Source organism: Limanda limanda, chromosome 9 (assembly GCF_963576545.1).
Source record: "Limanda limanda chromosome 9, fLimLim1.1, whole genome shotgun sequence".
NCBI classification, from domain to species: Eukaryota; Metazoa; Chordata; class Actinopteri; order Pleuronectiformes; family Pleuronectidae; genus Limanda; species Limanda limanda.
The window spans coordinates 20,358,091-20,385,685 of NC_083644.1; the positions used below are offsets into that span (position 1 = coordinate 20,358,091).

Here is a 27,595-nt window from a genome sequence, read left to right on the forward strand (position 1 = left end):
CAACAAAAGCAGCATTGTTTATTTTCTTCACAAACTCATGCATGTTGTTAACCTTCATTCCCACAGCACCAGTTTCTTTTTTTTTCTGCCATTAATAGAAAAAAACATCCGTGTTAATTTCACACTTCTGCATGCAAAGAAAAGTCCCGTTTCCCTCCCGCTTGTATTATTATTGTTATCATTATTTTTTTTTCATTTGATATCCCCATGTGTAGCAGCAAAACTGTGAAAGGCCTAACCTGATATGTCAATGGATGTACTGGTGGAGGCACTAGATATTGATGCTGGATACAGATCCCACCTCTTCTCTATGCAAATAGAAAAATAGCCACTATCGAATCGAACGTGCCTAAAAGACTCAGAATTTGGAGTTTGATCCTGGTATGATATTAAGTTGTGACGCCCGCACTCACTGCAGCTGTTCTTTGTCATTTTGAGAAACTATGGAGTCACCTGGGAGAAGACAACCCAGACAAAAACATGGGATATTTCTAAATCAAATTACACTAAAGTCAAACAGACACAGGCACACACACACACACCCTCATAAACCTTTGCCAATTGTCACATTTATGTACACAAAAGTAATACAAAACCCTCAACAGGTCCATTCAGGTCTGTGAGACATGAGGCGGGCTGGATGAAAGTTGTCTCTCCGTATCATTTTGTTGCGTCTAGACGACTATAAATCATGAATGCGCTAATGGATGATTGAATGGATGTTATTTGTCGGTAGTCTAGCGACTGGACTAAAGCCACAGAGGGCTGCTGTTTTTTGAAAACAGCAGATAGGAAGTGAAATAAAAATAGATTTTTTTATCCATATACATTTTAAAGATTTTAAAATCCTCTAAAGCACTTTCTGTTAATCTTAATTCATTTTATTTGTTCATTAATCATTCCTATCGATACCATATGTCACTGAGGTTGATATCAATACTTCCATATTCTTTTCTTTTTTTTTATTCTATGTCAGGCCCCACCTCCTCCCCTCCTTGCACACTTTGACCGGCTGTTATAAATCAAGGAAATCAACAACCACTCTCAACTGTTATATGAAAACCTGAATGCTTTGTGAACAATGCTACATATTTTTTGTTTATAAAATATAATAGTATGTTTTCAAAATGGAAAAGGAAAACAAAAAGAAGTTTAACCACCCAATAACAGGTAAAAACTGGACTCTGGTTGGTGAGTTTTTGAAATCGATAAGAATGCCCGTCGGAATAATCCATAGTTTGGCAGTTCTGCCTTTCTTTCGATTAGGAAACACTGAGGCCTCTGGTGCTCCTGTTCTCTTAATAAGTCCAGTGTGGATCTCTTCATTACTGTCCAGAGAAAAAACTTTGAACAAGAAAATCTGAAAATACCACCACCACCACCACCACCCACTGAATTCTGCTATGCTCAAGTTCAGGTAAGGTCTCTGTGATCAAACCATAGAAAAGTCTTATACACTGTTAAGTCCGGTTGTTGCCTGTCCAAATCCAAGCACGGCAAGAAAGTACTGTTGCTGCTGTTGCTGTATTTTCCACAAGGTCAACTATGAAGGACAGGATGGGATTAAAGTCTGCAGGGAGCCTCTTTTTTTTCGTGTGAGAGAAGCCAGTCACACGGACAACCTTGATTTTTCGCTTTGCACAGATCTCTGTCGTTCTCCTGCCAATCCAGTCCCTCAAAATATATCTTTAAGTAAATCCCAAGCAAAGCTTTGCACATCTTTGAATCTGCCCCTCCCCCTCCAGGGTGCTGGGATCAGACGGTTCAGGCCATGACGAACTCAGACTTCAAATCAGCCTTGACGTCTGGTTTCCACACTGAGTCGTCAAAGTCCAGGTCCATGGAGCCCTCGCTGGACATGCTGCTGTTGCTGTTGCTGCGCCCGGCCTTGCGGTTGGGCAGCCACTGATAAGGGGCGCGCTGGTCCCGCCTGGCCTTCCTGCGCAGGCGCTTCTGCTGCATCAACACTTGCAGGCGCTCCACCTTGCAGCGGGTTGCACGGTTCTCTGTCTGACGCACGCGGTCACCTGGAGAGAGAGGGAGGGGAGAGCGAGACCGTCAGGCATTTGTTTGCACGAGGAGTAGTTTACTCACAGTTCCCAGAATTTACACTAATTGGTTTGAGAAGGATGTCAATGTGTGTGTGTGTGTGTGTGTGTGTGTGTGTGTGTGTGTGTGTGTGTGTGTGTGTGTGTGTGTGTGTGTGTGTGTGTGTGTGTGTGTGTGTGTGTGTGTGTGTGTGTGTGTGTGTGTTTAGAAGGCAGCAGATAAAGCAACACAGCCTTGACGCTTGGCTAAGAAACACTGGGATCATTCCCTTGACACGCACACACGCACGCACACACAACGCAACACTGGAATCTGGTACTTAACCTCCCCCACTGAGCACCATTACCCCCCCTCTGTGCCATTTCATCCCCTTATCACTGAGTGGGGAGACCTTCGTCAACCTGAATCTCCTTGAGAACTACTAGCAAGGCCAAAACACACACAAACACAGGCCAGAGACGACACACTCCGATAGCAATCCCGTGGTACGTGCACATATAATTGCAGATGACATGCCTCGGTGACTGGGTGTGCTCCTAAGTGCATTCCTAGCTGTTGATGTGCCTATAGGAGAATCGGGTCTCGTGGGAGAGGCCTCGCATCGCACTGCGAATCCTTCTCCAACAACGACTGAGTCGAGCCTAATTCCATTTATACGTATATTCGAGAGCTGGGAAGGAAGGGAAAGCAACCGCAATCTATTAGCAAGCTCCATTAGTATCTGTCTGGGAATTAAATAATTAAATAATGGGCTAGAATGTCAATAAAGTGAAGCACGGCGGCCATCTCTGCCTCTGCTGCACAGCAAAACGCACACGCACACACACACACACTCAAATCCTGAATACGAGTATATGATGTATTCACACAAAAATGCATGCACAGTGTGTACACTCACGCACACGTACACACACACACACACACACACACACACAAGCATACGCACTCACAGGTGCATGCACGCACACACACACACCGACAGCAGCAACAACCGCAGTAGCTTTTAACGTGGATCGATGGCAAATTAAAAAGACCTATTGATTAAACCTTAGCTCTAGTGCAGCCATCCATCTCGGGCCCAGGACAACGCTATTGGCTTTCGATAGAAAATGCAAGCGAATGGAAATTGTAAGCGGGGAGAGAGACAGGGAGAGATTGGGTTTTTTTTCCCCCTTCAATTTTTTTTTTCTTTATTATGGCTGTGGCTTCCTACTCTCAGCTCATTGACCCAGCACCCCCTTCTTCTTTCCTTCTCCCCCACCTCCTCCACCAATCGCACCCACGGAGGGAGGGACCTCCTCCTCCCCTCAGCCAGCCCCCACCCCAGTGGCTCCCCATGGACAGCTATAGGTGGGGCAGTATGAAAAGAAGGGGAGGCAGGATAGAAGAGGAGGGGGTGGCAGCGGTGTGGGTGAAGGAATTCCTCCCCCCAGGGGTGACGAGGGGGGGGTTAGTGGAGGAAAGGATAGAGGTGGAGGGTAAAGGTTCAGCTTGAGGTGGCAGTTTTCCGCATCGATCCTGCCCCCCCCTACCCGCTTCCCACCTCATCGGAATGAATTGCAGACCCTGTGTGGGCTTAATTTACTTCTTTCCCTCATTTGCTTATCAGATCAAGGAGCACGGAGCCTTTCTCTCCCACTATAAATATCCACCAGTGTTTGGCAGTGCATACTAAAGAACTGAACTGCAGTCATAAAGCAGCCGTCCTGCTTCTTAACAACTTTTTATGTTAAACAGCTCTTAATGTGACTCTCAGCCACATAGAGAGACTGGGGTAATTCCACTTCCTGGCTAAATGCTCTGTCCTGATACAAGGGTGTGTGTGTGTGTGTGTGTGTGTGTGTGTGTGTGTGTGTGTGTGTGTGTGTGTGTGCGTGTGTGTGTGTGTGTTAGGGCAGCATGTCATCTCAGAGAACAAGGGGTTTAACCAGAGGGGGGGTTCTCATACATTAGAGCAATTGTTCCACTGCCTCAGCTCCATGTGACATCCACATACACTGCCGTGAGGCTTTGTCCCCCCCCCCGTTCCTCCCTTTCTCCCCCTTATTCCCCTGCCCTGACACACCAACAGCTACACTGCCCCTCGGCTGTGTCGAAAAATGGCCGTACACAATGAAACGGCACAAAGCCAACACATGCCTACAAACAAAATCTGTTAGGTTTGGTACAGTTTGTCTTTTTGTCTTTATCTGATCAACAACCCCCATGATCCTGTCTAGCTCTTAGGACACATTTACTGTGACGACAAAGCAATATGTAAGAACAAACACACACACCATAAAGGGCAGTTTGGTGGGGCTGTAGGAGGTCTTGGCCTTTGGCTTGGCAAGAGCTCAGGGAATGTGCTTGGAGCTTAACCAAATGTGTGTGTGTGTGTGTTTGTGTGTGTGTGTGTGTTGGGGGCCATTCATCAGCGTCACTACCGGAGCCCTGGGCGACTGGGCCGGACACAGCTGGCCGCAGGGATCTCCAGACTATGTTTATGACAGTAGTGCTATTATTAGGGCTGGCGAAGAAGGACAGACTATACACACAGCCTGCACACACAATACCCACACACACACACACACAGATACACACAGGCTGGCTCGGAGCCTGGCTGCAAACAGCGAGGTTTGACGTGAGCAAAATAACCTTGGAGGACCCAGAGCCATGGGTTCCTTGGGTAAGGGACATTGGGGAATGAATGAGAGGAGGAGGGTGGAGAGAGATGGGGAGATAAGAGAGAGACCCTGCACATGTATAATCCTGCTTGACACAGAAAAGAGACGGTTGATTAAGCAACAGCGGATCTTTTCTTAGAAATGCGCGAATATCAAAAAGGAGTCAGGTCAAGGGCACAGAGAGGAAGGGAATGCCAATCTCCTCTTCCTCCTCTTTCAACCGCTCTTTTGCCTGCCAGTCACACCGACACTCAATCCCGAGCTGCACTCCACACTCTCCTTCTCTGAAGACCCCGACACAGGCCCTGTACATACATCGCACACTGCAGCGAGAGCCGGGGAAAAACAGACAAGAGGCAGGGAGAAAGAAGGGGTGATCTATGAATAATTGATGCGTCAGTCAGTTTTCCTTGCCTTTGAGCCCAGCCCAGCAACGCAGCAAGGACTGAGATAGGGAGTGAACGGGTAGGAAGGGTCGGAGGGGTGGGGGGTGGGTGGTTGGAGGAGGTGGAGGAGCAGCAGAGGATGGAGGTAGAGAAAAAAGGGAGGAGGGCTGCAGCGTGCAGGACGCAGGGGGAGATTAAAGGAACTTCTCCTTTTATTGATTGTATAACGATTGGCCTTCATTTGCAGTTGTCTTACTGCTGTTGTTTGTTTGTTTCCCTTGATAAGTCTTGTGATCTTGCAGAGAGAACATTGTGTTTGCTCAGCATCAGGGGGAACCGGGGGGTGGAGGGAGGGGTGGACAGAGAGAGAGAGATAGAAAGAGAGGAGATTAGGAGAAAAGAAGATCACTGTCTGTTCTTTCTGAAGCCTCTGTCTCATTTCATGTCTAAATACTATAATAATTACTCAAGTATTCAAAATTAAATCATGATAGTAAATATAAAAGCATGGCTATCACGAGTCAGTAAAACACATGAAAATGCATATACTGCCAAGACCCTTCAATTTAATGAAGCTTCACACACAGATATCCAGTTCCTGGATTCCCCACCTGATCCAGATCAACGCCAAATTTTAATGGGTTCTTCCCCGACACACACCACATCCTTCCATCAAGTTTTGTGGTAATGCACCCAGTGGTTTTTGTCTAATCTTGTTCACAAATATACCAACAAACAAATGGACGGGTGAAAACATGACCTACTTGTTGGAGGTAAATCGAGCCTCACTTTACTCTATTCCAAGTGCCAACAGGTGAACAGGTTCAGTAATTACTGATAATATCAATAATTTGTACTAATTACCTTTACACAAGAGGGAACAACAATTTCTTTCACTGACTGGACTACTATAGACGATCTAACTCCATTAACACAAACCAAACCCTTCACATCCACCTGACCCACTAAAGATGAGCATTTAGAGACCAGTGGCCCAGTATCCAGAGGTATACGGCACCGTGAGGAAGCACCCTGAAGTATAGTTGGTCTGAAAATATGAGAAACCTGAACTATGTGAGGGAAAAAAACACTCAACCCTAAAAAAATAAACCATCTCAGACGACAACTAAAGCAACCAATGAAATCCGGGCTAATATGAGCATTTGACAGCACCGTGAAAGGGCATTGACTGCCCTGCAGGGACACAAGCTCCTCAATGACTTTTAGACTTCATTTGCATTCTCTCTCTCTCTCTTTTTCTCTCTCCCTCCTTCTCTCGCTCTCCTTGTCGACAATGAAAGGGCATCTGATGTGCTTTGCAGGCTTTGCTAGATAGCTACGCGCTGAGCTGCGTCACAGGGGGCATTTTGCTGAATTACTGGTGCACGTGCGTAACGAGAGCCTATAACTGAGCCTATACCTGTCGATAAAGTGCATTGCTGTGGTCAAGCGGGCTTAAAGTGCAGGACTCGGGGAGGTTAGATGTATAGTATCCTGCTCTGTGCCTCCCTCTCTCCCGGTCTCCCCTCGCCTTCCCTCCTCCTATGGCTTTGCCCAGTCCCAGCCAACACAACGCTAACATGACCTGACAAATCCAAAGGGGACAGGAGGGGTGAATGAAGGGATGCGGAAGGGAAACAAGAGAGGAAGGGGGTGCTGGAGCAGCTTTCAGCGCTAACTGTGCCCCTGCTTTGCCCCTCTCTCTCTCTCTCTCTCTCTCTCTCTCTCTCTCTCTCTCTCTCTCAGTGCATGCCTGTGTTGAACCAAGGCAGCTGCAGGGGGAGTGGAACTAAAAAGGCAGCCCTATAATCCCACAGCCCCCCCTCATCTGCCCCACAATGGCTCAGCCTGGTGCCCTGTTTGTAGCCCCTGTCCCTGGCCCCTGCACAATGGGTTTGGCTGGGCAGGGGGCAAGTTGGCTGGAGAGGGGGGGGGGCCGGGGAGGTCCATCCTACTCAGTAAAGGAATTTAGCTAACAATCAGCCTGCCAGGCGCCCTAAAGCCCTCCTGCTCAAATCCAACACGAGTCCTCAGCTGACAAATCCTCACACTCAGCAATACCGCAAAGCCATGAAACCAGGCTAGTCACCCCAGCCTTTAACAAGGGCTTCATGGAGAGACAGTGTGAGTGTGTGTTCAAGCTTTTTATTTACGCTTGTCTTCTCCCTCTCGCACATGAACTTGCAGTGGAAAGGGTAAAGGCTCTCAGGAGACAGCCAAGCTATGTGACATTTTCAGAGAGGCTGCCTCAACCTGAGTTTAACTGTACGCGCACACACACACACACACACACACACACACACACACATATATTTATATATATATATATTCGGGCAAATGGGGGACCGGGTTATTCCTGTAGCTGAATAAAGGCAGGTTTGTGTGAAGCAGAGTTAAGCTGCGGTGTTAAGTCCAGTAAGTCTTCCATCAGGTGTCGGCTGATAAGACTGCCTCAGAGCGCTTAGTCATCGGCTTCCTTAGGACACCATGTGGAACAGGATACCGATAGGCACGAAGCCGCTGTCGGCACAAACACAGCGGCACATTCATTGTCTCAGTGAGCTGAGCTGTGGTTGGCTGGGGAGGTTACTCATTCACATCACTTTCCGGAAGCGGAGGAAGTTGGACAGGAGCGGTGAAGTTGAAAAAAAAAAGCATTAAACAGGCTATTCTTTCACCCATACTTTTTTTCCCTCTGTCCTTGGTTAATCAGTCAGCAGTCAGTAGACTGATGGACAGGATACAAACACTCCTATGATGAATGGAGGCTTAGTGTTTGTGATTTTAACCGCCTCCCTGTTCCGCGTCCTCCACCTCCTCCTCTTGCTGCCCTCTACTTCACAAAGCAAATTCTTTTGAGAGCTGCATTTCGAGATAAATCTATCTATTTAAAGGCCAAATGAGCACAGACAATGTATTGATGCACAACACAGACGTGGAACAGGAGGGGGGGGGTGAGAAGGTGGAAGAGAGAGACAGAGATGGATTTTACAGACAAAGCTGTTTTTGGACAAGCAAATGGGGGAAACAGCATTGTGGGCTGCTGAGTGCAGACGAAGAGGGATGACAGTTATGGGAGAAGAGGGGAAAGGGGGGGGTGTATGGAGGGCGGGAGAGTGAAGGAATAGAAGGTCTTCCCTGAGTTAGGAAAATAACCCGGTGTTATTCCAACTGTTCACTGAACACTTGTAAGGGCGACACAGAGGACCCCTGGACAAGCCTGTTCAATCTATGCTCAGTTTCTACAGCTGAAGGTCACAGGACCTGTCCAGCCCGGGTATTAACACAGCTCCGGGTGTGTGTGCTCCCACCTGGTATTAAAATGCATCCTGATTGGTCTCCTGTGACCACACGTGATTGGGTCTCCCTGCTCTGTATGCAAATAACCACGACAGTCATTTGTGTTCCTGAAGACCAAATTATGTTGAAGTCTGAGTTTACAGCTGTGTCGGCTGGACAATGTTTGTTCCCGATGACAATGTGAGAAGTCAAGAGTGGTTGAATGAATCTGAATGAAGCTGTGCTATGAAGAAAGTTTTTACCAATTTAAGGAAAGTATTGTCACTTGGAAGCGCAAAAATCTGTTTGATTGATTGTGAAAGCAGGTCAGGGACGCCAGCTGAGTGGGCCGTCCTTCGTATGTGGTCAAGATCGGATCTGAGAGCGAAAAGAACGTGGCCACATACGTCCCAGACACCCTTTACCTAGCGTTGACCACTGCTGATCGGATCACTCAGGATGGATGTTAATACCAGGTCTGAACGGGGTCATCAAGCAGTTGACAAAGCCATCGTATGACAATAGAAATGTCTGCTCTCGCTTTCCTCAAACAAAAGCAAACATTAAACATGTATTTCTGTTTTCCAGGACCCTCCCTGCAAGACTATTCAACAAAACGTACGAGCTAGCTCACCAAAGAGTGGCTCAATTTCCTCAACTGGAGATAAGGAGACAGCAGAGGACAATGCTGTTTCTCTCAGCACCGCCAGTCTAACCTTACAACATGGACTGAATGATATCACTTCTGGACATCTGTCTGACACTCCACATCCTGTGTATCTGCAAAGGAAAATGAGGTTTTAAAACACCCAGGCCCTAAGTCCCTAAACGGTATCATCTGAACTCCTGCGCTGCCCTGCACGGCCCAGCCCTTGGGCACTGGAATGTCAGGGTTTGTACGACCACAACGAGTCCCAGCCCATACACACTCCAGCTGCAGTCCTTCTTTAAGAGGTAGGTTAAACCACCCGGAGCCTAATCTAATCTAAACATGGCCCAGCCCAGGCTTGAAGGGGTAAACCTATCTCCTTGGCGCACAAAAACAAAGACAACTCCACTGCATGACAAGTGAAGCCTGACTGAACAGGTCTAGGGAAGCTTGTATTGCCTTACTAAGGAGACCCAACCCCCCCCAACCCTTTCTCATCCTCTTCCTCCCGTCTCTTCCTCTTCTCCTCTGCCTCAAAACCCAGGAGACAAAAACTGTAAGCACAACTGTGTTTGTTCTCTAATCTGACTCTTCTATTCTTGCTTTGTCAGAATTTTAAAGATGAAAATAACTGCTTCGGCGAGACAGTGATCCAAAAAGCTATCCATGATGTGCTATGAGAATAGAAACTAAAAGACAAAGATGACTATGAATTCTTTAGTAGAATGGAAAAGCAGAGCTTGGTAAAACGACAAATTCTAGACTGCAGTCATTTCACACACACAGAAACCTCCAAAGCTGTGGCAACTGAAGAACATCTGCGCAACAAAGGTTTCAAGGGACGCACAATGTTTTAATGTGTGTATGTGAGTGTGTTTGTGTTCAGGCATGCTTGCATGAGCAGAGGGAGCACGAGGAACAGCAACTCACCAGGGGGTTTGCACATGCGGATCTGGCTCTGGCACTGCACCAGCGGATGAAGAGTCGGCGGAGGGCCGCTGGGGCTGACGGCAGGCACAGAGGTAGCTTTGGCAGAGAGGCCCGTCACGCTAGCAACTGGAGGTGAGGGAGGTGGGGAGGGGGAAGGGGACGGGGACGCGGAAGTGGGCGAGCCACACTGGGTCTGGTACCGAAGCTGGGTTAGGGAGGGTGGCATGCCCTGGTAGTGGCGTGTTGCGCTCAAGAGGTCGTTGAGGATCTGCAGGATGGTACCGATATCTCGTCTCGGACGCCCATTGCTGTCCTGGCAGTTAGGGTGCAAAGTGCCTGAGGGGAGAGAGTGAGAAAGATTGAAACAATAGCACACAGTTCCTCATAAAAAGACGTCTTCCAGGTGGATCTCACCGTGCAAGGGGTTATTGCTGAGAGCGGTGATAAATCTTAATGGCAGCTCAGTGTCGCCCTTACCTGAAAAGGTCCCTGAGAAGACTCCCGGAGCGTGGTTGACAAAGCTCTCAATGATGGCGCCAGGTTTACGGGAGCGTGTCGAGGGACTGGAGCCACTGGTAGGGCTGCTGGGGCTGCAGTTAGCCTGGAGGGAGAAATGATACACAATGAGGCTGGTAGGCAAGAAAAAGATGTTTTAAATCTATCTTGTGGAATGTGGAAAATGTATCAGCATATACATCAAGTGGCATGCAGACAAAGCATGTGAGCTATGTCAGCTGTGACATGTTGAAATCATATAAGGTTTATCCTGAGGACACCTGTATTTGAGTTACCTATACTCAAGGGTGGTGTAACTACTATTTGCACTTTGTAAGTAACATATGCAGTAAAGGCTGGGGTCATTAGAAACCACAGGAGGATGGAAACCTGAGCTTTCTAGCAACTAATGGCTGAGAAGCCCCCCCCCCGGGTATCTTGTTACCCTAAATCTGAGAACTGACCAAACTTGGCAGCCTTGAAACTTCACCTTAGCTTAACTTGGATAACATAACTGACATCTGGAAGTGAAATGGAAACCCATGCAACTGTCTCTTGTGTTTGTGACTATTAAGGTTGTGAAAAGCCTGGTGAAAAAGAGCCATTTCTCTTGTTCTGCATACTACACTGGTCCGTCTCTCTGGTTTCCTTGTTGTGAACCATCTCTCCCACATAGTCCGCTGACATCTGGCTCTTATTCTCTTACCATAGGCTGCAGCTTGGGGAGGTAGACCAAGTGTAAGGAGCGAATGTGGTCGGTGGAGATGAGTAAGTGTGCTTGTTCATGTGTGTGCAGCTGCCCTTCGTGTTAACCAAAGTAAAACAAATGGCTATAAAGGTTAATGATAAATGACTGAAAATGGCAAGGTTAATGATCAGTCCCAACGTGAAAAACCAGCTCACTGATTCATACAGACTTCATTCTCTCTGCCTTTTTTTCTCATCCTCTTAACTCCACCTCTCGTAATCCCATATATTTCACTGAGAAGGATGAGGTCATATGAATGTCATGGCCTCCTGGCTAATCGTGTGTGTTTGCCTGTTTGTATGTATTTGGGAAGCAGTCTGCACTCTGGTGATGACTAATGACACTGTGCACTATGGAAGCACACACCCACCCACAAAGACACACACACAACACGTGCAAATCTTCCCTAGATCTGACTTAACCATTGCTTCACCGTCATGCTGTTGGGATATCCATCTTATCTAATCAATGTAATGGAGGAAGATTTAGTTTTTCCATTTTTCATTCACCAGAGAGTTAAGATGCTTTTGTATTTCAGTTAGCTCAGTAAGTTTCGCTTAAGTTAGCTCGGACTTATGACAAACATGTAACAGTGGAGCACACAAAAAACATAAATAATATGAATTACTATATTTTCCTAGCTCACCTCAGGGCAGAGGACCGGGGCTACAGGGCTGGCCTGGCCGATGTCATGGCTGGGTTGGCTTGGAGTAGGCTGTTGGTAGTGGTGATGGTGGTGATGGTTATGAGCTGGTGAGCGGAAAAGACCTTCAGGGTTGTGCGTCGGGCGAGGGGAGAGGGGCGGAGGAGGAGGAGTAGGAGGGCTACAATGAGCCGGGGAGGGCGACTGGTGGTACATGGGAGGGAGCGGCTGGTGGTGCGTGGAGGGCAGGGGGAAGGAAGCAGAGGCCGGGGAGCATGGGGAGGAAGGTACCGGGTGAGGCTGGGACAAGTGGGGGCTGGGCTGGCTATGTGGATGATGGGGAAGGTTGTGGGAATGCGGGTGAGGGTGGGGGACACGGGGCTGCCCTGTGGGCGGTCCCGCTGGCGTCTCCGTGCTGCCGCGGGTGATGAGGTGTCTGTGCTGGAGTTGGGGGCCGCCAGACTGCTGCGCCGCCAGCTGCAGCTGGACAAACATCATGTGATCACCTACACGCAACGCGAGGGTGAGGGGGGAGCGGCCAGACAGGAAGTCACTGACCTGCAGGGAGAGAAAAAAGAAAGGTTGAGTTATTTATAGGACTTAACAGAAAAATCACAAGACACCGTCTGCAGCGGTAGGTCCACCACAGGCCGGGCATTTTTGTCCCTAACTTCTTGAGGCCAAGTTTATACCAAAAGCCAAAACCCTTCAAAAAAAGAGAGAGACTGTCCCAAGTACATTGATTCATTTGTGAATGAGCCAATGGACAGATGTTAAAATTCACATCCACCAAAGTGCTTTGAGCTGTCCCTCTCATGGAGACTCGGACACACCACATTAGCCCGTCATGCAATCAATCACTTTTCTGTAACATTGGCCTATTTACATCTGCTGCTGGGGAGCGATTGATGAGGAGACCCATTGGAAAACACAGGCACAAATAGAGCCCACTCTCTCTCGCCTCCCTCAGTCCGTTCTTAGTCAGCAGTGTCATTTAGCGCAGAGACAAAGGCCACCCTTCTGTCTGGCCCGGGGCCTGAAAAATCAGTCCCACGTCCAGGAAATACACCCCACCCGCCTCTCAAACACAGAATGGCCGATTGTCCAGAGGTCTGCAGCGGAACTGGAAGAGCTGCCCATTTTTGGAGCTCCGGCAATGGGTGACAGGGGGCCAAGTGTGGAGGCCTCCACTGATCCACCCATGGCCCGGATGAACACACACAAATACACACAGGATAGCAAAGTGGTCACGACTTGGCTGGAGGATTCACGCTAAACAACAAAAGTTCTCTTGTCCCCCCACTCCCGCAAGCCTGGCTCTCTAGCTGTGTACTGTTACTCATTGCATTAGTCTGTGCGCGTGAGTGTATGTCTGTTTTTGTACGTGAAATTTCTTGTGAGAGCCAACACAGGGTCAGAAAGTTTCTTTGGGCCATGAAGACTCAGCAGTAATGACATCTAAGGTTCTCCCGAAATAGAAGCAAACAGAAACAAACAGCACTGGCAAATACAAAGTGACACTTCTGTCCAAAAAGGTTTCAACAACCCCGGCTGCCTGTGTGCTTTTCAGTCCCCGGAGAGGCAGAGAAGGAGGGAGATGGGAAGGGGGGGTAGGGGGGTGGGGTGGGGCAGGAATGGAGAAGGAGCACTGAGAGGCTACAGAAGGGGAAGAGGGAGCACAAAGAGGATGAGAGAAAGACTAATGGCAGGGCAGAGAAAACAAGTAATAGAAACATATATACAAAGACAACAGAAATAGCAGAGGCTTCAATCCCTGCAGACCTTGCAGCCTTTGGAGTGTGCTTCTGAGAGGTTGGCCTGTAGTTAACCCTGTGAACCACCAGGCTCTGCCCGCCATCACTTCTCTCCCATTCCGCTTATTTATTTCTCTATCGACCACTGGCTCTCTGTTGCCAGGGTGACCTTTGCACATTGGTATTGACATGGTGTGGAAAAGAGGATGGAGAGAGAAGAGAGGCAGGTGAACAGACGAGGGGGTTGGGGTGATCTGATGTAAATAATCAACAGCTAAGGCAGCACAAAAAAGGAGAGATTAGCATACAGGCGGCTGCAGGATCAACAGAAACTCAGCCTTTTCAGAGTGTGAACTCAGTCACTAATGGCTTGTTGATACAGTACACAGCCGCCACGATTACTCCATGGTGGTAAGACAATAAACTCAGCCCAGGGCAGGGTGTGAAGTGGAATTGCTGGAGGAAACACCACGTACAAAAGGTCACCCAATGGACAAGATGTGTGTGTGTGTGTGAGGCTTTGGGGAGGTGATGGGTGGGTGGGTGAGAGAGAGAGAGAAAGATAAGAGAAAAGAAGGGGAGGAGACGTTGACTAAGCCTGTGACTGACAGCTGTCAAGAGAATGAGTCGACGGTTTGATTACCCACAACACAGTGAACACACGCATACAAACCCACGCATTCAAAAGTCAGAGACCCCGAGGGAGATCATTGACCCAGTGTTTAGTTAGAGGGAGGGAGGTAAAACAGCCAACTGGGTATTCTTTTGTCGGTGGTAGAGTTCAAACCCTCTATTCTGCATCTACAAATATCCAGACTGTGTCATTAAGGCGTGACCGCTCACAGTTCGCACCTGGAGTCGGAATCTGCCTCGAGTCGCTGCTTGTAGTCAGAATAAGCTTCTCTCTAGTGACATTTGAATTTATCTGCAAAAACACCGTGTCACCGTCGATTGATAGATGCACATCGATATCTCTAAATGTGGCCTATGAGGGACACGTCTTTTGTTTGAGGTTGGGATGATGACAGCAGTGAAAGATTTGTTTATACCCCTTGTCTGTGAAGGGATCATCAGAAATACCATTTAAAGTCTGAGTAGGGCCTTTGCTTTAGCATGCGAGAGAAAGTGAGAGAAACAGGCCGACAGTGAGTGACAGCAGGAGAAACAGAGGAGGCTTGATTACCCTTATAATGACTAGTGTGGATTATTCAAAACCACCGAGATGAAACTCATGGACTCCTACTGAGCTTTCAACACCACTAGGCAGGCTTCAAATTAGCCTGCACCAGAGGAAAGCTTTCTGCCTCACACTTCTTCTTTTCCATCCTAACGTCAATTGTGTCACTCCTGGAGTCCCGGCTGTTGACTCATGAGTCGATTTAGGGGTTGCTCACACAGGCCGCCCTCTCTCTCACATACATGGGAGCTCAAATTGCACGGAAATCTTCTCCTCTGTAATGTATGCGAGTGAGTCATTCGGGGTCTCCGCACGTACACACACACACCCCACACCGCAACTTCATCTTTAGGCAAGAAATTAAAAGGCCGCAAACCCACATAAACACAGGCATCTAATTTGCAGGGAAAATTACAGGGGGAACCACTCAACTATTATAATCTGATTGGTCACTTTCCCTTCCCTCAGAACATAAACACGAGTGTGGAAGTCCACTCCTCCATGAGAGAAGTTGCATCATTTTTTAAATCGTCGGACGTACTCATTCCCTGATTCTCCTGGGCGCCGAGACAAGGAGAGCGAACAGCTTGTGTAGCTGGGAGCCGGGAGCTGTGGAGTGGAACACCTGAAATAGGGCCTGTTTCCTGAGGGAGGGGAGGAGGAGGCGGAGGGTTATACAGCGCGACCCGCCCGCCTGCCAGAGGCTAGATTGGTGAGAGTGATCAGGTAACAACAAGCCTCTTCCAGACGGACAGAGACTGTGAGGGAAACAGGGCAAGTGAGTGTGTTAGAGAGGGTGTGCACGTATGTGTGTGCAGGGGGGGGGGGGGGTTCTCTAGTGCTGGAGCGCTGGCAAGCAAATGATTCCCAGAGGTCTCGGCTAGCAGCTCAGCTCCAGTCCAAACATGTCTGTCTGCTCGAAGGAGCGCAGCCAAGACAGCCAATGTGGCTGGCTACCGCTGACGTCAGGAGACAGCAGAGAGAGCCTTCTGGAACATCACAGGCAAACAAAGGACAGCTTCTAGGCTTGTCTGCAAGTCTGCCACCTTCCTCGCCCTCCACAAATTCTAATCCTTCGTACAACTCATGGTTGTCTGTAGTGCTTTTCTACGAGGGGACGGGGAGAGTGGAGGGCCCCATTTTTGTTGTGTTAAGGCAGACAGAGAGAAACCAGCCCGTCATTGTTCTCTTTCTGATGCAGCAGCAGCGGTATGCAAAGAGAAGAGGAGCTCATGCCTGAAGAACAAGGTGTGTGTGTCTGGTTAAAGCGACATATTCTCAACAGAAACTGCGCGGGCATGATGTCAAAACACAGTCTACACAGGTGCACACAGGTGTTGATGAAGTCATTACTCTTCTTTTAACAACTGTTCGTCCACAGTCAGGGCCATCAACCATTTTGTTTTAGTTCTCAAGGTCCAGGATGTGGTATTTTGTTCAGCAGGAGGCTTTGGTTGCTATGCAGTGATGGGAGAGAGAATATGATATGGAGGAGTTGAAAAACATGGAAAAGGGGGGGGCGGATGGCATGAGAAAGGGAGGCAGCAAGGACCGTGAGGGGGGGGGGGGGGTTGGGTGATGGGGGATGCGGGCGATGGGGGTAGGGTGTCAGAATGGTGGTGCTGATGGTGGGTGATGAAATATTCAGTGAGAGTGTGCCTCTGGCTCCTTCATTCTTTCTTTTTTTTCCTCTCTCTCTCTCGACATCTCTGGCTGACAGTTTTATTTATTGGGGTCCCTGTGGTTCAAGGAACTCATTTGCAGTCGTTCTTCCTTTGCACACTAAGCAAACTAAAGGAGAGAGATAAGGAGTGAGGAAGGAAGAGAGAGAGAGAGGCTGAGGGAGGGTTGAGAGAGGGACGGAGAGGGGAGAGATAGAGCGGCACTGAGCTGACATTCATGAACAACTGAGCAGCTTTGTGCCGGAGAAAGGAGGGCAGGACAGGAGGGTGGAGAGAGAGGGAGGCCATGAGAGGAGGAAGACATCTTCTCCGGCCATGTTTTGGTTCCAGTGCTGCTCACCTGTCCAAGTGCTATAGGTGAAAGGTACGGTTCAAAAAAGCTGCTTATTAACCCGCCTATCGACCTGAATGTTTGATCGTACCAGGACACTATTGATAGTCTCTGTGCAAACACGCACCAGCTAAAGATGCAATAACAGGCCCTCAAAAGAGACGGGTGGAAAAAATCAATGACTTGCATCATGCCCCAAATCCTAAAAGCAGCCAGGGGGCTCTTCAAAGAAGCAATTCGAAAGATAGGCGTCTGTAATACTGCCTGACAGGAAACAGAGGGTGGGGGGCTGTTCAGTGAGGACCAGCTGGCCATCCCTTAAATTTGATCGGGCTGAGTAAAATGAGAGATCACAATGGCAAAGTTCAGGATGATCAGGTTCCTGCTAGAACGGCTCAACACACTCGCCAATGTGCCAACAACTGGCCGGCTACTTTGAGCCAGTTCACATGCACATACAAGCCCAACCCCCCCCCACCAGCCCTTAATGCTTTAGATCTAATTCAAGGCGAACAACGGCAAAGAAATCCTCGCTCTTTATTCGTCCGCCTGCTGCTCCCCCCCCCCCACTGAATGCTGATTAATACTATTTAATGAGGACTGTGGGTTGGTTGAGGAAGGCGTCAACTGGCCATGAATTTGTTTCTGTACAAATGTGTGGCAATATTATCTGCAGCGGCAAACAAGGAAACAGAGGGAAAGGCGCCTCATCTGTTGGAAATAAAGTGAGTGGGTAAATGGAGGGAGTGAAGGAGGAGTTGGGCTCTAGTTTGACCGACGCAGGAAAGACGATAAGGAGAGCGGCGGTTTGTCCTGGCTGCAGCGAAGGGCACAGAGAGTGCTGGCTTTTCTTGAGAAAACCTCCTCTGGCTTCTGCGTGTTCTTCTATTGGCTTAGAAGTGGATCGACCTGGCTATTTTGACCCCGTCTCTCCGTTTCAACAGTAGCATGTGCCTAATTGAACTTCCATTATACTTGGTGGTGGCTATCAGACGCAATAATCCCGGCCTCCATCCTCCCACTATGAAGGAAGCCCCACTAGTCACGATGTCTGCTTCTTGAATCACACAAAAGCTCAGTGTCACCAGGGGAATGGAAGACAATGACGGTCACGACTCAAATGTGGAGATACAGGACTGCCGTGGTGAACCAGGGAATCACACAAAGACACACACATACAGAGCAGATGCATACGCACAATAGGACAATGGAATCCCTTGCAAAAATCCAGCTCTCCCTTAATTGCTGCAGAACACACCTTGATTCCCGACCTCTCCATCCCACTGTGCGTTTAAGCATCACAAAGGGGATTACACAGGTGCAAAAATACTGCCTGATCAGCTTATTTATGCAATTTTCAAGGCCAGTATTTACATGAGTGTGTGGGGGGGGGGCTGAATAGACATTTGGATGAGAATTAGCCCAGTTTATGCATCCTCCAGCAGGGGTATAGTCTCAGAGCTGGATGTGTGCACGAGGGAGAGCTGGCATGGCAGGATAGAGACGCAGACGCGGGTGTGTTACACGTCACACTTCTGATTGCACAACGCCGGCGTGTGTGTGTGATCTAAAAATCACACACTGGAGCAGCAGTGTGCCGACTTGTTTGGTTCAGTGTAAAGAAACAAACCTGCTATAATGAGAGGGTCCTCTTACCAGCATTATAGGAGGGTCTGAATCTAAAAGGAGCTTTTGTCTTTGACTCCATTCACATTTTGATCCCAAACCAAGACGCTCATAGAACATCACAAAAAAACCTTCATCTCAATGGCAGTGGGAAGGACAGGGACCTACAAACTATCTCAGTCATTTCTTCATTCTGTGCACTACCCAATCCTCAGTCCCATTCCAGTAGCGCCAATCCTGCTGAGTAATTATCATCTAGTCAATGTGATGTACAGCGTTTACGACCATGTTTGACATCCACACAGGGCTTGGTCCATGTGCACAAAATTACACAAAATCCTCCCTTGCTAGTCATGAGCAACACACTTGGTCCTTTCCTTTTGTCTTCCATTAGATTCTCCCTGTGTATTTCTGCAGTCGTGAGTTAACCAGGCCTCTGCACTCATCCTCCACATTCCCCCCTGACACGCTACAGAATGACTTGTGCAAAGCTTTGCCCTTTCCTTTCCCCCCCGCCACCTGTCTGGCCCACTGTGGCAAGCAAGGTGAGGGTGACCCAGAGGTGACTCCCCACACATAGTGTTAGATCCTACTACTTTGCATCTGTCTGCTTCTAGACACAATGACAAAACTGTCATATTTGAGCCAGGAAGAAGAAGAGGAGGAGGAGGAGGAGGAGGAGGAGGAGGAGGAGGAGGAGTGGGTGAGGACAGGAGGTGCTTGTCGTCAGGAGCGAGAAAAGTAGAGCAGATATGTAGCAGCGTATTCTGAGGGGACATATGGAATGGCAACATGCATGCTCCTCCCAAAGCAATCTGTGTTAGTGTTCAAGGCGAAATTTGTCAATCTGCAGCTCGCTGAGCCTCGCTCCAGCTGGGCCGGGCATTGATTTTAAAAAAAACGCTGCGTGCACCGCTGTAGCTGCACTCAATCGGGTATAGTGACGCCTATATGGACGTATGGCAGATGAAACGGGGATTGTAGGGGGAGAGCAAAACTTAAAGAGTGACCTTCCATCATTGTTGTGTGTTTGAGGGTTTGTCAGCTGGGCAGGTTTGCTTTAAGACATGAACAAAGAGGTGGCTGCATGGGGGAAGGGCAATGGAGGGGGATGGGAAGGGTGATGCCTGCCTGCCTGGTTGGCTTTTATTCTAACATCAATGTGCATCAATGAGCAAATAGTCCCTGTGTGCCGAGAGGGAAATATAATCCTTCTCTTTCAGTCAAATGCCAAGATCAATACATGAAGGGCTGATGTCACAGACTACATATGCCCAGAAACTGTGAATATTGCTTTCATTTCCCTTTCACTGCTTGTCTTGTAAATGTACACATCATTTTACTACTGGGATCAAACATTTTCTCATTCTCTGAGCAGGATCAGAAATCCTTTTAAATACATCCTTTCAATTCTGGTGTATGTTTGTGTGTGTGTGTGTGTGTGTGTGCGCGCGCGCATGACTGCACGAGTAAGCTGTACACACAACCTCTATTTAGCGGACAGAGTGAGAGGAGTGCAGGCAACTGTATTTTGAAGGGCTGTCAGGAGGCAGTGGCTTAATACAGCTTAGATGTCGTGAAAAAAAAAAAAAAAAGTCTTGTGAGATTCCAGAGAAAGAATTAAGGCAAGTCAGGATTGTCCTTGCTAAAGAAGCCAGCCATCACGGTCAAAAGGGGAAAGCAGCGAGCCGGACTTTGCAAACCGCAGCACATTTAAATGATAGGGCCCTGGGAGAGCTGCTAAGCAGTAACAAGAGGGGGAGACGGAAGGAAAGGGGGAGACGGTGCAAAGGAGAAAAATCCCATTTCGATAATTTGCCGGCTCAATTTCCATAAAACGTTCTCTATCTAACTTGTTCCACAAAAGTCTGAAACGGCACTGGAAGCTGTCATGTGCTGCCTGGCTGCCTTGGCTGGCAAGCTGCTGTAGCTGCAGCCTCCTCCAGAGCCCTGTTAAAGGAGAGGGGGACACGAGGGGACCCCCCCCCCTCCTCCTCCCCTCCCCTCGAACTCACTTCCCGGGAGTACACCCGATCTGGAACCTCAGACCTCGCATGACCGAAATATGCAGAGACTCCGGGAGTTAGAAGAGCTCCACTTGCTTGTGTGCACTTCTTCTCAGGCTACAACAACTAACAGCCACCCCAAATCTCCCCGAGGCTATTTTGGGGTGTATGGGCATATATCCGTTTTCATGTCAGACACTTTTAAGAGCTTAAGTGCATTGATTGATTTTTGATAGCCCCAGAGTTGGGAGTGGGGTGGAGAGGAAATGAGGGAAAGCTTTTGTGTTCCTATTTTCTAATCTTACTCAGATCCGTAATCTCCCCACAATCTATATCTTTCAATTCCACTTCATGAATTATAAAGTGGAATCAATTTCGCTGGATAAAAACCCACTAAAGCAGATTCATGCCTTTATTTGAACCTTTTGTACCCTGATATCAGTCCATGCATGTGCACTTTACTCTTTCCATCGCCGCTGTATGATTAACAGTAAGATCAGAATAAACATGCAGGCCACAGTGATGTTGGGCAATTCATGAAAAAGAGAGATGTGGAGTTGTTTTGGGGGGTGGGGGGGCTGAGAGGAGACATGGGAAGAAAGGCAGAGAGAGAAATCTTCTCTTCTGGGTCGCCCGGTGAATTATCGTCCACCTCTGGGTGAAAATGACGGTCACTCATGGCTGCCCAGCAAAGGCGTCCCACATGATGGGCACAACTTCCTTCAAGCCCACTACCACTCTGACATACACACACACACACACACATCCAGCAACCACACACACAACCACCTACACGCGCAGTCATCTGCTGCCAGTGCGACAAGATGCATGCTGAGTTCACACACACTCGCACAGACACACACACAGGGCCAGGATATCCACCATTAGATTACCAGCTGGGAATGAAGCCGTACCAAACCACGCTCTCCACTATCTCAAAACAGACCACTTCCTCTGATAAAGACCAAAAAATGCCCGCTGACACACGTAACTCCTTATATCAGCATCCAGTTTCACCATTTTGTTCTGTTTTGACATCAGTCAGCCGCGCGTGGCCGGTGCAGTTACGTACATCGCCGTGTTACCAAACACTAGAAAAGGAAGTGGGTCTGAGTGTGTCAGCTGCACAGAGTTTCACACGTCACACTCTTGTCCGGGTGCATTCAGCCTTATCGCCTCTCTTCTCTGCGGCCGATCTCCCAGCACGAGAGATCTGCCTCTTTTTTTTTTTTTTTGCCTTTTCTCTCACTATTGATCATTTTGGTGAGTCATGCCACATTGACTCAAATGCATACCGTGTTTCACTCGGCCTAAAGAGCTGTTTCACTGTAAATCAGGGTGTACGCCTTTCTCAGCCTGTGCACGCAAGGCTTCCAGGAACCCTGTGCTAGCACCAGAGCGAGAGGGCTGTCATCTGATGATCCAGCACTCTGTTTATGAGTTAGTGAGACCACACTCAAGTCTCCGTGTAACCACAGCACACTTCCTGGAAACTTGACTGTCCGTGTGTGTATGTGTGTGTGTGTCTGTGCGTCTGTGTGTATGTCTATTAGATGCTGAACTACAGGACTGCAGAGAGGTTACAGGTAAAGATATAAACAGAAAGGTGGAAGTGAGTGTTATGTGCTCATCCTCTCAGCATCTCACGAATAAGCCCTGGTGTTCGCCCTGACTTCCTGCAGCGTCGTGCACCCCCCCCACCCCCACACACACTATCACAGATGTTCCTAGGATACGGGAGGGTGTTGCTGCTTATTATACCCTAACAGCTCACGCTGGATGTCTAGCTTGGCTTGGCTTGTTTAAGAGGCCGAGATTAAACAAGCAAAGAGGCTTGTGCTTGTGCAGCCGGCTCATCTCATCCCACTCTGTCATCGCTGGCTGTTGCTCTGCACTTGACCAAAGCCGAAACCTCCCATATCCCCACATGCAAACACAAGAGAAACAAGTCCACTGCTCTGCTCAGATTGCAGTTGTGGCAGGATACGGACTTTACGGCATCCAAATTATTTCAGGGTCAACACAGAGAAACGGCCTGAGACTCTTACCTGAGTTTCTGTCAAGCTCTCCAAGGCTTGCATTACGGACTGTTCTGGTCTTGATGCTTGCGACTGCACAGAAAGAAGATAACAATGTCGAATGATTAGTTTTAATGGACTCGATGGAGCACACACCGATTATAAAAAGCAATTTTAATGCAAAAGAAAAGTATTAGCAATACTTATAATCAGTATTTGTATTTAATATTCCACATAGACTCAGATGAGATCACACTCAGGAGGCCCTTACCATTAATCCTGCTTCAACAGTTGGTACAAGCGTTAACTTGCTCCCATCAGATATGCCAAGATCCTGGAGTTTGCCTGAACTTAGTCGCCTGCAGGGTAGGAGAGAACAAGATAATTAGACTGTGCTGACAATATCTTCTCTACTCAGACACACAAACAGCCTTCAGCCAAGGGGGGGAGAGGGGGGGGGGGAGACACACTTCCAAACTAGTTTGAAAAAGAGCCGTGGGTGAAAAAGCTCCATGAAAGAGACGTATTGATTCGGCTGTCATATTACAATTTCGAGTATAGCGGAGCTTGACAATCGCTGGCGGTGGATATTTGCCACCGCTGCCACTTGCCTAAGTGGAGGTAAGAGTTTTCTTTGAGCTGCTCAAAAATCTCCATCCCGAAACCCAAACCACAGTCCTTTACCCGTTGTAATAAAACAACGCAGCAATGAGCTGTTACTGACATCGCAGGCCCACTGTTGTCCGTTGACATGTGGAACATTACGACAGCTGTTTCTACAATTCTATTCTAAAGAAGGTGATATGTAATACCTTTTACAGGGCTTCACTAGCTAATGTCTGCCGCAGAGCATGAGAGTATCTGTCCCACAGCAAGGAAACGCTTTAATACTGCAGGTCAAGATGCACTTAAACCACTCACATCCAGGTGTGGCGACTCTTCAACCCCCCCGACGGCGTCACTGGAGAGTGTTAGGGCCGGCCTGCTGCACGGTGCATGACCCAAATCTGAACGAGGATGAACAAAGGCCTTGAGCCGCGACTTGCTGCAGGTCTATAGTTTGAGGCGCCTGGGGGGGGGGGGGATTAAATAGGGGGTTTCGGGTTTTAAAGGATGATGTGATTTATTGGGTGATTACAGTGGGTGGGTGGGTGGGAGGGGAGGGTAGCTGAAAAACAATGCTGACTCCTTTTGCATATACGGAACCCCTCCTTCACTCTTCTGCATAACACCACCTGCACCATTGTTGGCCCATTTAACCTGAGCTTTATTCATTGGGGGGGGAAATCGCTGAATGCTGCAGGTTTTGGTTTAGTTTTAAATAATAAAAAGGGGTCTTAACTCATCACTTGCCCACATGCATCTCTGTGCCATTACAGAAGCATTTCCCCCGAGTGCTTAAGGAAACTGGTCAGCGAATACCTCTCACACCACCCAGAAACCACTCAGGAGTTCTCTCTGCTTCCACACTCCACTCTGAGCCATATGCCTGCAGCACCAGAGTTAATAAATGACAGAGCTACCAACTCTGCGTGCTCCTTTAACTCATCAATGTTTAACGTTGTATGATTCGCACAGCATTAGCAAAATCAGTCAGGCTTCGGTATTTATATTGGAGGAGAGGGACCGGATCGATGCGAGTCTGCAGATCGACCTGGTCAATAGTGTTCCAGTGACCGCTGCGTCCCCTATGCGTAATTCCAATACAGTGGTCAGTGGTTTCCTTGAATGTATCGATGGCCACCGCAGCCACGGTTGTGTGTCTGCAGCCGCCGAGCGCTCAGGCACGAATACACAAATACAAAAGTATGGATTCGAACATATGTTATCTTAACTCGGGTTTATTCTCTGCGTAATAACCCGGACATTACGCTCTATGGTGCCAGGAGTCTCACACAAGCATTATTAGAGCGAGTATTTCCCATAAATAGACAGGAGACCCCCACTTCCAGTTTACTCACGTTTCTTTGTGCAGCAGTGCGAGTCTCTCTTTCGGCACTTTGAGCCTCTGCGACAGCCTCCTCTTCAGTCCCTCCACGGTCTCCTCCAGGGGCAGGGAGAGCTCGAAGCGGGTGCCGGTGGTGGACTGGATGTAGAGATTCATGGAGGGCTCGGTCGGGACGGCCTCGCAGGACGAAGCCCCGCGACTGGTGCAGCTCCGGGCGCTGGGATGCTGGTCCATCCGATAACCTGTGGTCAGAGAGGAGAGTAGGGGGGGGACGAGGAGTGTGAAGTCAGATGGGAGGGTGGGTACTGGTGGGGTAAGGGTCCGGCGCTTGGGCTCCGGTCCCTTGTTGGGCAGCGGTCAGAGAGCCTGGTGCCTTCTTCCTCCAGAATAAAAGCCGCTCCGTCTCATGAGAACATCCCCCCCTCAGGAAAGTCAGCCACGCACGGACTCGCTTTTCTCTTCGTCTGATCTCTCTCTCTCTCTCTCTCTCTCTCTCTCTCTCTTTGTTGCCTCTGCCCCGGCGCACCAAGCCAAAAGTCCTCCTGAGTGCTACACGGATGCGTAAACGCCAGGCAGGAACCAGGAACGCGTCAGCTAAACGGGCCGAGGACGCACATTTACGCACGCAATTATCTGTAAAAAAAAAAACTAAACCCGTGCGGGGGAAATATAAAACTACAGAAGTCGCTTGGTCCTGTGTGGACAGGGTTCACCGGCTCCAGGGGATCGAACCTCCGGTCTCAGCTGAGCCTCTCTCTCTCCTGTGCTGCGCGCTGCTACGCGCCGTGGCTCCGCTGGAAATATCGACAATGAACATTGTCACAAAGTATCCCCCCCCCCCCACTTCCACCATGGGTAAAGACACGCCCACAGCCCCCGAGGTGGCGCGGCCAATCACGGGAGGCCTCTATCAGGGACGCTGCGGAGCTCGACCAATGGGAGCGCCGGCCCAACACCCACGTGGAGGGCAGGCGAGTTTAAGCCATTCATAATAAATTACAGCATAGGACAAAATATGTGTCCTTATGGCTCAGAGGGTCTGCGGAGGACTCGATTAGAACCCACTGGTTACCAGTCTCGCTGCCACTAACTCACCTATTATTAGCCAGTAATAACCTATATTTACCCGAGGATGTTAATAAGATATTTGATTTGATTTGATTTGAAGACAATCAACTGTCTATGCGGCATGTTTATTTCATTCGAGCCAAGGTTGATATCTCCTGACTCACACAGGCACTTTCCATCTGTGCCAGGTCTTAATCTAATGTATTCAAGGGCCAAAATAACATCCATCATAATTAACAAATAAACAAATACAGGAGTAATGAAGTGATTCAATCTTGAATTAATCTATGACTGATGTGTTATTTTGATCGGACTCATGTGATACTGTAAATCAATGAGTGATTCCATGTTTTCATCCGGTTTCAACGCCGGTGTGGACACAGCTATTTTAAAGACTTGGCACACAGAGCAGGGGTTACACTCGTCTCTGCTTAAATCCAAGTTATCAGATGGTTTCGGTGGCATTATTAGTGCTGACGCCATCCTCCTCCTCCAACCCCTGACATCAGCAAAATGCACACACCGTTATAGTAATAGAATAAATGCCCTGGAATGAGGTATTCCTGAGAACTCACAGCGTGTACAGTGCACACACTTGACAGATAGAGAGGATGCAGTGTCTGATGGAAAACTCTTGTATTTGATTTTGTCGTTTTCCCTGCATGCAAAAGTTGCTGCTCAAGTTTCCAGTTTGAGGGAATAAGGAAAAGGATGATGATCAAAACACCCCTCAAATTTTACCCAAAGAAACAGATTCTCCCAACACCAGCAGGGCCTTTAAACTCTGAAAATAAGATACTCGGCCGCCACCTAGTGGGTAAAGCGTAACACTCTCCCAATCGAAACTTACAAGGGGATTCTTTCATTGTGTTGTAAGATATTTCAGTTTACAACGATCATGGAACGCTCGGAAAATATTAATCCACTCGTTTATCCGTTGGGATGATTCACAAAGAAGTTTATAATTATATTAACATGACTGTCACTTCACTCCTGTATCATATTATGACGTTGTTATTGAGTTTGTTAAACAGACAACATCAGCCTCAGCTAAATATAATTTACAGTAACACGGCCATTACGCCTGTCGTCGATACTGGCCTCATTAAGTTAATCATGGCTGCAGAGTTTACATGAAGGTGCCTCATCCAATCACTCCACGACATGCTGCCATCGATCCCCGATAGACGACTCGTTCCAAATCAATTTTCTCACGCACCAACACAATATGGAGAACGTCAAACTTTTTTCCCGAGCATCTGGTGATGAATACTTTCAGCCTGGTTTGTGAAGTGGATGTGTACTCACCAATTATCGTGGCGAAAACTGCGAAGGCTCGCACGGGACTGCGTTGTCTTCCAGTGGGTTCCCCCAGCTTTGGCATATAAAGTAAAAACCAAGTCAGTGATACCAAACAAAAGAAAAACTCGTGTAAATCCAATCACTTGAAAAGTCCACGGGAGGTTTGTCGGTGTGTTCTGTGCCAGGAGCCGTGCGTGTCCACCGCGCGTCGTTACGCACCACAGCTCGGGTCTGGTTCTGACCAATAGGAGGCTGCTGCTCTGGGCTGTGCGCGCACCGGTGTCTGTCTTGATACTGAGCCGGGAAGGTGAGACACCTCTCTACTGACTCGCCTCGGATATGGGTGGAGAGTAGTGCACTTGTTATGTCAGCATGTGATTTAAGGTGGATCCTGCTCCAGTGTCCTCGCGGCGATCTGGTCCATGTGGGACACAATGTGCCTGCGTAAAGCGACGGTACATAAATACACCTTCACTGCCGGGGCCGTATGAGCCAAAGGAACATTGACTTTAGTAGAGACCAACTCCTAGATATAAACAAAGAACAGCCAGCCCGTGCCATACCACCTTAAGAATACAGGGAAACGGTGGTTTGGTGATATGAGGGGTGTTAACAGCCTTTTGACGACATAGAGAAAAATGTCACCGGGCAACAGAGCAGGTAAACATGCTGCCTGGATACGAGGGCGCGCACAGCGGTAAACACAAACTTCACTGGCACGTTTCGAGGAAATGCACTTGCGCCCGGGAATCACTTGGACATTTTTTGAAAAAATAAATAAATAAAATCACTTGACCTGTTTATTAAATATCCATAGAGATAGTAAAATGTGGAGAGTAAT

At 48.4% G+C, this 27,595-nt stretch overlaps 1 protein-coding gene across 1 annotated transcript; it reads right to left on the reverse strand.

Moving 5' to 3' along the window:
* Nucleotides 1-27,062, reverse strand: midn (midnolin). Its single transcript, XM_061077767.1, has 8 exons — nucleotides 26,761-27,062; nucleotides 24,398-24,626; nucleotides 22,708-22,795; nucleotides 22,467-22,529; nucleotides 11,846-12,400; nucleotides 10,434-10,557; nucleotides 9,957-10,292; nucleotides 1-2,027 (listed from the first exon to the last, which is right to left on the reverse strand). The coding sequence occupies exons 1-8, from the start codon at nucleotides 26,834-26,836 to the stop codon at nucleotides 1,765-1,767; spliced, it is 1,734 nt and encodes a 577-aa protein (XP_060933750.1). The 5' UTR covers nucleotides 26,837-27,062; the 3' UTR covers nucleotides 1-1,764.
* Between the last annotated feature and the right edge of the window lie 533 nt (nucleotides 27,063-27,595).

What these genes read in the sequence shown, in the direction of transcription:
- midn (XM_061077767.1), bottom strand. Translation starts at nt 26,836, where the DNA reads ATGCCAAAGCTGGGGGAACCCACTGGAAGACAACGCAGTCCCGTGCGA. An exon ending in AGAGCTTGACAGAAACTCAG is followed by an intron (nt 12,401 to 22,466) that starts GTAAGAGTCTCA and finishes CTCTCCCTGCAG; the next exon opens with GTCAGTGACTTCCTGTCTGG. An exon ending in CCGCATGTGCAAACCCCCTG is followed by an intron (nt 2,028 to 9,956) that starts GTGAGTTGCTGT and finishes CTCTCTCTCCAG; the next exon opens with GTGACCGCGTGCGTCAGACA.